This window comes from Punica granatum, chromosome 2, assembly GCF_007655135.1.
Source record: "Punica granatum isolate Tunisia-2019 chromosome 2, ASM765513v2, whole genome shotgun sequence".
In the NCBI taxonomy this organism is placed as follows: domain Eukaryota; kingdom Viridiplantae; phylum Streptophyta; class Magnoliopsida; order Myrtales; family Lythraceae; genus Punica; species Punica granatum.
The window spans coordinates 41823270-41836166 of record NC_045128.1 but is presented as its reverse complement, the minus strand read 5'-3'; the positions used below and the strand labels follow the sequence as shown (position 1 = coordinate 41836166).

Here is a 12897-nt window from a genome sequence, read left to right as displayed (position 1 = left end):
CAATACATAGATTCCATTATAACATGGACTTTGTATTTTCAGGGTACATATGGATCTTCAAGCTAAAGCTTGGGATTTATTGAGACCGGACCAGCCGATTATAAGCTCAGAGTTTACCCGATAAGGCCCAAGTGACAAGCCCACCAACCTCATTAACGCTGGGTGAAAGCAGGCTTACCTACAATTAGAACCCAAGACTTGGGCTTCATTTTAATTTTTTTTGGGTTTCCAATCTATATGCAATTATAAAAGCTCAGATAATGATCTTGGATGCTTCATGTAGGACGAAGTAATGTTTTTCGTTGCACGAATTTTCGTTTGATCACTAGTGGGGGCGTGGCATATGTCACGACCTCATGCTGCCACATTGCTTATGAAAGTTGAAAGAACTAGTACTTACTAAGGGGTTAAATATTTACATTTATAATGTTAAATGTAATTATTTTTTTATATGGAAAAGATACTATGTGTGTGATTCTCACAGAATGTATTCATTGAAAAATATTGAACATGCGCTTTAGGACAAATCTTACAATTTTTCAAGTTGACTAAATCGATTACGAGGTAGAATTCAGACAACAATATTAGTGCTGCGTTTGGTTTCATAATAGGATTTTAAATCAGATTTTGATTTTGAAAAAGAGTGGTATAAATGGGACTTACCCTTTGACTTTGTATGAATTATTTTGTTTTGTTGTGGAAAAAAGTAGTATAAATGGGGCCCACTCTTTGAATTTGTATAAGTTATTTTGTTTTGTTGTGGGTAGAATTAAGTTAGAATTGTGATTCTAAAATTTCATCCACAAACCAAACAAGCCCGATAATTTTTCAAAATGAGATTTTGAGGAAGAGACCACTCTCATACTAGTTTCCAGAGTTTACTTTACATCGGAAGCAAAACAATAGTACTAGAATTCTACTTTGATATAGTAAGATGTTCTTCATGATTATGAAAAGAATCTCATACCTTAAATTGGGGCGATGTTAGCACTTCATATTATAAAAGATATTAGAAACTTTATATTTGTCGGATGACTTGGATCAACTGTTTTATAAAATACTCTTCCACGCTCAATTGTAAAATTCGAAAAGTTTAATTTGGAATCTCAAAAGGAAAAAAAAAACCAGTTCAATCATTTTTCCTGCTCTACAGTATCAAGAGTGAAATATATACACTAACAAAAATATATGTCCTCAAACCTTACGAGAAAAAACTCTCTAATCAATAGAAAAAATTAGTTGGACTCCTACTTTGTGATTTGGAGTTAAAAAAATATTATGATACTAATTATCGTTTCAAATATAGATTTCCGATTATTTTATTCTATAAGAAACTTTACCCTGCACAAATGTGCGGGCCTTTCATCTAGTTTATATAAATATAAAGCAAAAATTACCCAAAAAAAAAACTAGTGCCGAGAGTTTTATGTTTGGACAGTGAATAATAATTAATATCGGTCAATAAATTGAGAATATCTCGTAATTTCACTAAATGGACAAAATGAACAAAGTTATTGCAGACGAGGACATTTATACGAAACATTTACTTCAAAATTTTGGACGAGTTGGAGGGAAAGAAGAAACAATTAATCTATGAAGTTTGTTTACTCATCCAAGATGTCTTTTTCTACCTTTCTGAGAAAGCTTTTCTCTACCAAAGGTTCACAAATGTTGCAATGCCCTATTAAATATGGCTGTTGACAGTATATTTTAAAGCCAATATAAATTTGAAATCCCTTTTTCACGTGAATATTCTGAATCATACTCCATTTTAATTTTAAATTAATCGACTCTTTCTCCTTTGGGTGATGGAATAACTGCAATATATCCTTCTCTATCATGGCCACCACATGATTTCCCTGCCACCTGATTGTGGCATTTCATGCATGCATAACCAGAATCCTCGACCATGGAGCCTCGTAGGCTCACGACATATATAAACCTTATCCGTTTGAAAAAAAATTTCCGGTGAAAACTCTCTCAATTTTCTTTTGTCAAGTTATACATGTTGTAGGTTCTTCCATAATTACGTGCCTCGCGTGTTAATGCACTTCTATAGCTGCCGATATTAATCTTACGGGGGGAAAAATTTCATGGGTCTTACCTAAGTGTGAACCCAATCCTAATCAACTTGCTTGATCTCTGCTTTAATTCACTATCTTTGATTCCATTATTTATTATGGTGCTTCCCAAGAAGACCCGTCTCTTGCTTTTCCTAGGAATCTTAATTTCCCATTACGTAAAGAACTTACTTCTCTCTAATTGATTTCAGCATCTCTTAATAGACAAAGTGGAGCATCTCAATAGCATGGCGAATCAATTAATTCTATTTATGTAGATTGAATAGGCTACCGTGATATCACTCATGAAATTTCTCGATCAATTCACATCCATTTTACATTACGGTCTCCATTGAGTCATTAACTTCGACGTTTAGTTCATATGGAATATCTCCCTTTTTTTTTTTGATAAGTATATGGAATATCTCCCTATTATTACATCCATGTGACCATAGAAAATGACGTTGAAATCTTTCACTTATTGTATTACCAAAAAAAAATTATTTTTTTTGGAAAAAGGGAGCATCAATTTGAATGTGAAAGGGGGCCAAAAATTACTTCCTCAACCTTACGTGCGGAGCCTCTTCTGTCTGTAATAGCATTCATTGAGGATTTGTTTATTGTTGGATTTGCATCAGCAAAAGGGTGACACATTGATCCCCACGTACAAATCTTATAATTAAATTTGAAATTTTTTGGATTATTTAAGTAAGAACCTGTTTGGTACGTGGCCGATAGTATCTGCTCCCAAGATCTCATGTATATAGAACAAAAGTTAAGAAAACTCTTAGATTGGACGTTGGACCCCAATTATTCGACGACTTGTACTCATCAATATATATTATATCAATTAATTTATTACCAGAAATGATATATCGTGCCGATTAATCATCATGAATCCAGGATGATCAACCTGCCGTGGCCCACCCACGACAGTGTTATGTATAGATGCCCATAACACCTAACTCGTCCGAATTAATTCTGCATTTTCGGTATTGTTCGATTACATAGGGAGTGCAATAAACAGATGGGCAACCAATTGGATGATTATATATATATATATATATATACACACACACAATATCATTTAACCTATCGCCGTTGATAAATGGACGGAGAAACGACGCAGTTTAAGGGAAGGAAAGAGATGATTGGCTAATGATTTGTCAAAGCGTTTAGGTTTCAATTAGGGGAATCATCATGGGCTTGGAAAAAGAAAGCATAATGATGGAAGGGTCCAGTCGAAAGCTCAAAAGGCCCACAATCATTGGGCAGTATTACCAACTTGCCCCTCTCGCCTTAAAAGCTTTGATTGGACACTCCGTTTCGTACTTTCCCCTCCTCTCTCTCGGGGATCCCCAGAAGAAAGCAGAGTACTCATTGTCTCAGGATTAACCACCTCGTAAATAAGACAATCCGTCAGGGGTAGACTTGTCATTTCACGCCTTGCGGGTCTTGAGCCGGAAGAGCCTTAGAAAGATAAATTTGTTTCCCTGAAAACTTATCTACATAATGACTCCCGAAGGAGAGATTTTTTTTTTTAAATCAGAAAAAGGAAAAATATAATCCTTGTTTAGGGAAAAAATAAACTTTGCTGTTATAAATTTGTCAGATTAAATTTATTCTAACAAAAGGATTAATTAGCAAGGTCACGATAGCTGAAAATAGCGATTTGACCTGTCTTCCCTATTGTAACATATAGTTCAACTTCGGAGGGACATTCAATGAATTATGGAAAAATACGTGTTTTATGTTTTGAGAGCCATGCTTGTTAGAAAAGATATGGAGATTTTTCCCTTCCCAGCAAGATATATACCAATCCCGATCCCCCGTTCTTTTTCTATTACACCTCTCTTCCTTTCAACACCATTTTCCCCTCCTTAAAAGCTGAGATATTTAAAAAAAAGAAAAAGAAAAAGAAAAACAAAGATGCTGATATACGTATAAAATATATACATATATATAGTTTTTTTTCTCCAAATTGCAGGGCATGTCAGACACAGGAAACTAGGCAGGTCGCTCACGACCTTCCTTCCTCTCCCTCCTTCCCACCCTCTGTTCTTCTCTGGTGCTGCTGTGTACTGCGATAATACAGTGTATAGTCCCTGCTTATTATATTCCAATTCTGTCTTTACTCATCTTGTTGCTTCTTCTCCCTGCCTCTTTTTGAGACTTGTCTCTCTCACTCGATCCCTCCCTCCCTCTCTCTCTCTCTCTCTCTCTCTCTCTCTCTGCGTCTGTCCCTGCCTCTCTTTCTCTGCAAACTCAGTGGAGCTGAGCTGAGGGCCTTCTTTGTTGTTGCAGCGGCTGTGGCATGTAATTACAAATTACAATAATACAACCACCCCTTTTTGCTGCAGAAACCCAAAGTCACGACTTTTGCATTTGTCTTCTTCCTCCTTCTCAGAACACGGCTCGGGGCTGGGCTCTGCTAGCTCTTCTGTCTTTCCATCCATGCTGCTCCCCACTTCCTCCCATTTGGTCTCCTCCTCACGTCTCTGTCTCAAGTTGGTCTTCTAATTTCACAAATTTCTAGTCTCACCCCCTCCACTCCACCTTAAATTTGTGGCCCTTCTGCAAAAAAAAGAAAATGGAAGCTTGCTGTGACCTTCAAGTGGACGTCAACGGCGAAGAGACTTTCTTGGTCGACAAGGTGCTTTGCTCTTGCATTCCCCGTTCAAAGTTTCAATTTTTGTGCTTTTTTCTCCTCCCAAAGGTGAAAACTTTCGAGCGTCACATCGTTTATCGCTTCATTTTTCTTATAATTTTTTCTGGGCTAAATCTTGTTTTTTGGTGAGAAAATTTCCGGGATGGGCCACAACCGCCCGCCATTAAAGCTTGCACCTATATTTGGAGGGCCTGTGGGCAGAGGCCCCATTAACCTTCCTTACTCCTTTCTCTAATTTGGTCGCTCTCCATCACGAGATGCACGTTCTGTGGAGCTCACCCTCTGGCCTTTATGTCTCTTTCCCCTATCTCATTCATTGCCGTAGTTATGTGTATTTAATGCTTCATAGCCTCTGTTTGCTTCATTCAGTCCTTCATCAGATGGGTACTGCAATGTGTAGCCTGTATTGCTTTCACGGGGAAATTTATTAGGGAATAACAAGGGAATAGGACTTAATAGGCTATAATGTCATGGAACTGTATTTCGTTCCCATTCCAACGTAATGAGGATGGTTAACCGCACTTACCGAGAGAAAGCTCCAGTTACATCCTTATCTGCTTGTTAATAATGAGTGATCGGTGTTTTACGCCTACTGGGGTGCTCTGTGGGGAGAAAATGCGTGCCTAAGAGTTTTTGCCACTGTTATCACCCTTGTTTAATGGGAGGTGCTGTTGACAAGGTTCTTGAGTGTCTCAGACAACGGCATTCATTGTCAATAACGACCTCTCACCACCCTTTTGCAGGGTACCGGTGAAGAATCCTCGCTTTAATTTCATCTTTTGTGGCCTCTCCTTCACAAAGTTCGATAAAATTCTTTCATCTCAAATCTTTTCACTCGGTGTTCTGTTAGTTAGTGCTTAAGCAGTGGAATGTATCTCCTCTTGTTCCAATATACTCCTACGTGCAATGTGTATCGCGTGCATTGATCTCTATACAATTTATTTTTCAATGATCAGACTTGGTTTCTTTGTTCGTTGATGCAGAAAATCATTTCTTTGTATTCCGGAAGACTCAGAAAATTGTTCGGGAAATCGGCTGGCGCTGTTGATAACCTCAAAGTGATATTCCACGACTTTCCAGGGGGTTCGGAGAGCTTCGAGCTTGTTTCGAGGTTCTGCTACAGCAGTCGTCAGATGGAGATAACTCCATACAACATTTCCCTCCTACATGCTGCAGCACATTTTATGGAGATGACCAGTTCTGTCTCAGGAACAGATACGAACTTAATGGAGCTAACCCAGAAATTGCTGGATGAGATCAGGTACTGGATGTGGCCCGAGCTTCTGGTGGCCCTGAAGCAGTGCCAAGAGCTGCTTCCAGAATCGAATGTCTCAACTGTTATTGAGAAATGCTTGGACTCGCTCATCAGACGGCTTGTCTTGGCCTCTGAGACCAGCCCCAGCCCATCAATTTCTTCATCTAACAGTTCAGCATGTCGCCTCTCGTGCGATACGAAAAGCACTGAGAGCCTAAGGAATGGATTATTCTCCCGGTCAACCTGGTGGTTTGAGGATCTACTCTTTGTGAGTCCGAGCTTGCTTGAAATGATGATCAGATCAATGATCTCGCATAAGCTCGATCATGTGATCATTAGCAAATTCCTATTCTATTACCAAAAGTCTAAGCTCCCTGTAGCGTCTTCATCCCTGGAGAAAGGCAAAATCATCGAGGCTGTGATTGACGCGCTTTGTATGCTTGAGCGAAGCTCTGTTTCGTGCAAGAGCTTGTTTGGGATTCTGAGGGTTGCATTGGGTTTGAACATGAGCAGGGGCAGCAGGAATAAGTTGGAGAGCATGATAGGTTCTCAGATGGATCAAGCAACTTTGGACAATTTGCTGGTCCCATCTCCCTACGGGACAAACTACTTATATGATGTCAATCTCGTTTTGAGATTCATTAAGGCGTTTCTTTGTTTTCGGGTGTCTAAGCAACTCAAGAAGGTCGGTGGCTTGTTGGATCTGTATATAGCGGAAGTAGCACCTGATCCTTGCTTGAAGCTGTCGAAATTTATTGCTCTTGTCTCAGCCCTTCCAGATTCTGCCAGGGACTCGTATGACGAAATCTACCGCGCCATGGACATGTATCTTGAGGTAATACAATCCATCTAACATCTTCAAAATATCCATAACACATGGAACTTTTTCATGGTTGGCACTTGGCCTAAGGAACAACCATTTGGAGTTCTATATATTAGGTTAACTAATTCGGCTGACACTTGTCACTTCTCAGGTGCATTCGGGATTGTCAGAAGAGGAGAAGATGAGGTTATGCAGCGCCTTGAACTATGACAAACTCTCACCCGAATCCCACAAGCACCTGTCTCAGAACACGAAGTTCCCATCTAAAACTGCCATCCAGGCTTTGAGAACGAAGCAATGCAAGCTCAAGAGCTTGCTACAAGCCTCCAAGGACCCTAAACTCCCGAACGGTGAATCCCCTTGTGCGTTAAGCAAGGGCAAGGTAAAAGACGAGGAGGGTGATCAGATTGTGATCTATGCAGGGGAGCTGGATCCGATGGCTGACAACGAGCGGCTGAGAGCACACTTGCAGGGGATGCAGTGGAGAGTTATGGAGTTGGAGAAAGTCTGCTGGAAAATGCAGACTCAGATGACAAAGATTCTCAAGGCGAAAACCCCGAGCCACAGTAGTGCCAGATCCTTGCCAAAGCTCTGCTCATGACCGGAAATGATTGTGCAATTCTCGGGAGCTTCGATCTCTATGGATGCTTTCTTCATGAATGAGGTATATTGTAAGTAAAACAGGAATTAATGTGTCATTTTTTTTTTCATTTAATCTGTTTTCCATGGATTAGTCATGTAGAGGTGAGGGCTCAGTTGTTTGGTTAGCTGAGCTTTGGGATCTTTGGTTGTACAGTCACAGGGAGGAAGAGAGAATTGTCTGTTTTTGTTGTTTTACCTTTACTTTTTTTTTTTCCTTATGGAAAAGTAATATATATATATATATATATATTAGTAAGTGTTGAGGGATTCATTTCATTTGTTAATGTTAATGCTTTCTAAGGTTTAGTCCTTTTCCATGTCACTCTCACTCTCACGTTGGAGCAAGGCAACTCCTACAATTTGACATGTTCGCTGTCGGACTTCTCTTCTTATGATTGCTTTGTTCAATTACGACCCGCTTTTATTATCACCCAAATGAAACCGAATTTGGTTAGTACGAACGAGGGTTACATGTATTAAGCACCGTTAGCTTTTGTGATTAAGGTGTTTATAGTAATGGTTAGACAGAGGATCATATCGAGTGTCAAACAGGAAGAAGGTGTACTTACAGAGAGCACAAAGCAGCATCTTATCTAAAATAGTTTAGCAAAATATTAGGGACTAACGCCAAGTTAGTGGTTGACATGCCTGATTAATAATGCCTTATAATCCCTTACCCAAAAAAAAAAAGTCTTATAATCACCGTAAATATTTGAGTACAAGAAGGGGGACTTCCCTTTTTTGACTTTGACCCAGCAAAACTTGCAATGAAGATCTCGCAAGTTCACACTCGCGGGAAATATCTTCATCGTTTTTATCTTTTTTATTATTTGTCAAAATGAAATTTAATTTTTCGATATGCACCATGGATATCAAATAGGTATCACAAAACTCATACTAGAATCCTTATTTAAAAGAATCTAGATAAAAACATGTGCATTGCGAGAGTGCTCTTGTTGATTAATTATATATTATATATTATTTTTATTTTGAAATATTATTTCGTGAATATTGAACTAATTAAGTTTATATATGGATTTTTATTATTTGTTCTTCTTCAATATCAATTATCGTTGCTTTGGTTCTCAGTCTTTTCTCCTAAAAAAAGTGATTTTGTTAAATTTAAAGATTTATAAATGTCACATATCATATATGAGATTAGTTACTTTCTTACCTATCTAATTTCTTTAGACTCTGTTAATGTTTTTCTAATGAATAATATGAGTAATAACTGATATTGAAGAAGAAAAATTAAAAATTGGCTATAAATAAAAATTCTAATAATATAAATGATAGCATGCAAACAAAACTTAAGAACAATATTTAAGAGTTTAAGAAATCAAAGACATATAAGAATTTATATATCCAAACAAAATGTCATAATATGGAATGTGTGAGAAACTAATAAGGAATATGTATTAAGTAAAAGATATATCCCTTTTAATAAATATATAGTTGTTATATATAGATATGGTTATATTATTAGGCAACTTATTTAGAATATTATATATTAGAAAATCTTCTAATATATATTATGAATATATTATATGAAATTACATAATTAAGGAAAAGAAATAATTGAATATACAGGAAGTGATATTATAAGATGCAATATGATATAGTCCTATTATAAATCCATCCCCCTAATTCGTTATTTAGCCAATATATATATATATATGTGTGTGTGTGTGTGTGTGTGTCTAATGGACGTATTACGGGAGAGGTATCATATATAGGGCACACTAATATTTTGATAATATTACTAATTACACCATCCAATTGAAAGGAAATAATTAACGAAAATAAATCAAAGAATAATTGGAGAACAAATCCTCAATGATAAAAATTATTTGTTTCCTATATAATACATTACCATTCCAATAGTTGTTCAGTTTTCGGAATTTGTAGATTGGTGTACACTTTGGTGCCCGTGGAAGTTGAAAGAGTGTATTGACTTATAGCTTTTTAATGAAGAGGTAACTTCAAATAAAAATTACGAAGGACATAATAATTTATCTAAATTAGTTTGTTGGACATATTTTTACATCCCTGAAATAAATTTTTAACATGAAATTTAAAAAATTTAACATGAATATAAATCACTGATTAATTTTAAAAAATTAAGTAAAAATAATACTCAAAGAGTAATAGCTCAATATCTATTTTGTGGGTAAGACCAACTGCAGTTTTAACTTTTTCATCGTCTCCATTAGTGCAAAGTTTATTAATCATATATGTAGGAAAAATATTTATATAAGATATAATGAAAATAAAGCAAATTCAAACTGTAAAAATACCCGCTAAAGTGTTGATTTACCTCAGCATTTATTGGATGATACTTCAAGGCTGAACATATCTTTACATCCCCGAAATATCAATTTTTAACATGAACTTTTAAAAATTGTATCATCAATATAAATCACTAATTAATTTTAAAAAATTAAGTAAAAATAATACTCAAAGAGTACTAGCTCAATATGTATTTTATGGGTAAGGCCAGTTGCAGTTTTAACTTTTTTATCGTAGCGGAAAATTTCTAATCATATATGTAGGAAAATTACATATATAAGATATGATAAAAACAAAGCGAATTCAAACAGTAAAAATACCCGCAGAAGTGTTAATTTACCTCTTCATTTATCGGGTGATACTCCAAGGCTTTGTTGACGGCGTATAAACCTCCTTACTCAATAGAAGAGATCAGAGTTACCTTTACTTGATCACGCTCCAAATTGTCATTCTTCTTTAAAAGATCCACTCACTATATATGTGTGTGTATATATATATATATTGTAAATGGTATCTGCAAATTACAATATATTTATTATAATCTATATACATGTAAACATTATCTACATCTATATTATAAACGACATGTATATTTTTCTATATTATAACCATTTATTAGGTATATTCCATTATATATAGTATATATTTGGCCATGTATATTTTATGTTAGGTTATGTATGGATATAATCTTTATGTTTTACTGCATATATATATATATATATATTCCGTTGAACTATACGTGGATATGCCTCATATAATCTACTATATAATTAAATAAGAAAATATCATGAATATAGTCATTCAGGATAATTTATATGAGAGTATTTCGTTGATAGAAGAATACAAAATTTTCCTTAATACATAAGTGATGGAGTAACAAAGAGAGAGAGTTTTATTTCTTATTTTTGATGATATAACGGCGTGAGAATTCAACTTGTGTTTCGTTTTCATATATATATATATATATAGATATGCGCTAAATTTTATAAACCAACTGCCCGTTGAGAAAATGATAACCAAAAAAATAATATATATATATATATATATCATGTAGTGGGTAGAAACTGGAGGCATAGTCTGCGTCTTGGCTCGCTCTTCTAGACAAGATTATTTGTCTTGAATAAATGACAGCTTAATTAAATCGAACTTGTATATATATAATTATGTGGATATTCAACCGAAAAGAAAAAAATATCTACAAAAGATAATGAACTTTACACTGATTATGTACTCTGCGATTTACAAATTATCTATATCAAATATTCCGGCAAAAAGAGAAAAAAAGATCCAGTCTTAGAATTTACATAAATTTCAATCTAATCTATCTATGTAATGTATAAGTGCAAAACGGAGAAAGAGAATTAACGTCGTTGCTTCAATCTTCGAACCCTCAGCTCTTTATGGCCCGACTTTTCACATACCCATGACATTGATTAAAGCATTTTCATTTATTACATGGTTGACATTTACTAACATATCACATTAATTAAATCACCAAATTAATTAATTCATAATATTAATTTATTTCATGTACAAAATAATAGAAATTATTATCTAATGATCTAAATATAAAATATATAGTCGGATAATAATCCCGTGCAACGCCGGGTGAAGTGGTCGGTTAATTATAATCACGAATAGATGCAGCAAGTTGATGTAATTTATACCTATGAAAATAATTAATTATCTCAACATGGGAAATTTGTTCTTGTATCTGCTAATTAGTGTTCCAAATGCCAAATGAAACCTCGGATTCCTCGTGGGAATTATAGCTAACTATTCATTCCCGCCTTAACTATCATTTTTTTAATGAAATAATTAATTAAATGGCCTCACATCACAATCACATGACTGATCACTAATAACGAATATCCGTGCCAACTGCTCCGTGTCCGTCCCCTTCCCTGCTTCAAAGTGGAACTGCTCTCAACTACACACGACTTCATGCTTAATTAGAAACTGAGCCTCCCAATTATTCGAGCTTACAAACTATTAGATCTGCCTCAATGCACGGAGATTAGTCTCCATTTGATTATCCATACAGACCGGCTCCCGCTGAATATACAGTTTCAAGAGGATCATGGTCGATGGAGACTTAACAAATAATAGCATTGTGCTTCTCTGGGAGTCTTTTGTACAACCCCGATCGAGTTTTCGTTTCTTGGGCACGCCATCGAGAATTCTTCAGCTGTGTGCAGCAAAACAAAACGGTAAACAATAATTAATGCATGGAGGAAGTTTGAGAGTGAAGGAAAGGTTAAAGAAGCGACGACTGATTTTGCTGAAACCAAGAGAGAACTGAGATTTATTTTATGAGGAGAGAAAAACGTACGCTACAAAGAATCTTCCCTTAAACGCCACTCATCCCTTCACTTGCACGATTCGTCTACAGACATGTATACATTATCAGGAAACACGATTAATATTTATATACTACTTTGACAGGAAACATCTCGAGATTATTTATATATCACATATATGTACGATGATAGAGGGGCAACATTTCCGAAGTTGTTTACGTTGTGCTAGTGTCAAACTGCCCTTTTGTATGGGAAGCTTTAAGCTGAAGCGAAAAAACTTTGACCACTTTGCAGGAGATGAGTTTTCCAGGAAAAGTTCATCAAGATATATAGTGAATGCAGTGAGAAATCGGATCCCAGCCTGAGATGTTCGAGGAAGAAAAGTCGTCGTTTATTCCTGGATGCTACGTTTCATGGTTTTGTCGAGATAATATGCTTTACTTCACAATTAGTATATGTTAAATTTTGGCATAGAGAATAATTCAGTACGTGTATTAGGAAAATTGGAGAGTTTGGCCCGTAAACATAATTATGTACAAAGTGCCTATGCTATTAATTAGGCTTCATTTGCTTCCTGGAAACTAAACTATGGGGGAAAATGCTTTCTGATATTTCAGCTGAACATTTTCGGCAGCGTGCAGAAATTTTATTCATGATAAAATCTCGATTGCCATTATAAATTATTGAATATACAGATTTGACTCATATTATTACACAAATCGACGATGCACAGCCTAGTTTTGGATATAAATATACTGTAGAAGTTTGGTAGATTGGATGAAGTAAGTGCCACGCCGCAACGTTTATTAGGCCAGAAGACTTCCTTATAATTCTTGCATATAGGCTCATGTGAGTTAATA

The 12897-nt window shown here is 35.8% G+C and overlaps 1 protein-coding gene across 3 annotated transcripts; it reads left to right on the top strand.

The window, feature by feature from the left end:
* Positions 1-3952: 3952 nt before the first annotated feature.
* LOC116196971 (BTB/POZ domain-containing protein At3g22104) lies at positions 3953-7770 on the top strand. 3 transcript variants are annotated; one of them, XM_031526947.1, is made up of 3 exons: positions 3953-4156; positions 5712-6818; positions 6958-7407. In XM_031526947.1, the coding sequence occupies exons 2-3, from the start codon at positions 5862-5864 to the stop codon at positions 7405-7407; spliced, it is 1407 nt and encodes a 468-aa protein (XP_031382807.1). In that variant the 5' UTR covers positions 3953-4156; positions 5712-5861. The 3 variants fall into 3 exon arrangements, with proteins under 3 accessions (XP_031382807.1, XP_031382805.1, XP_031382806.1); XM_031526945.1 differs by lacking the exon at positions 3953-4156 and adding an exon at positions 4651-4713 and having other exon boundaries at positions 6958-7770; XM_031526946.1 differs by lacking the exon at positions 3953-4156 and adding an exon at positions 4771-5472.
* Positions 7771-12897: the final 5127 nt, after the last annotated feature.

Excerpts from the sequence above, each read along its gene's own strand:
- LOC116196971 (XM_031526945.1), top strand. The coding sequence starts at position 4,651 with ATGGAAGCTTGCTGTGACCTTCAAGTGGACGTCAACGGCGAAGAGACT. Across the intron at positions 4,714-5,711 it reads AGACTTTCTTGGTCGACAAG|AAAATCATTTCTTTGTATTC; the intron begins GTGCTTTGCTCT and ends TCGTTGATGCAG. Across the intron at positions 6,819-6,957 it reads CCATGGACATGTATCTTGAG|GTGCATTCGGGATTGTCAGA; the intron begins GTAATACAATCC and ends GTCACTTCTCAG.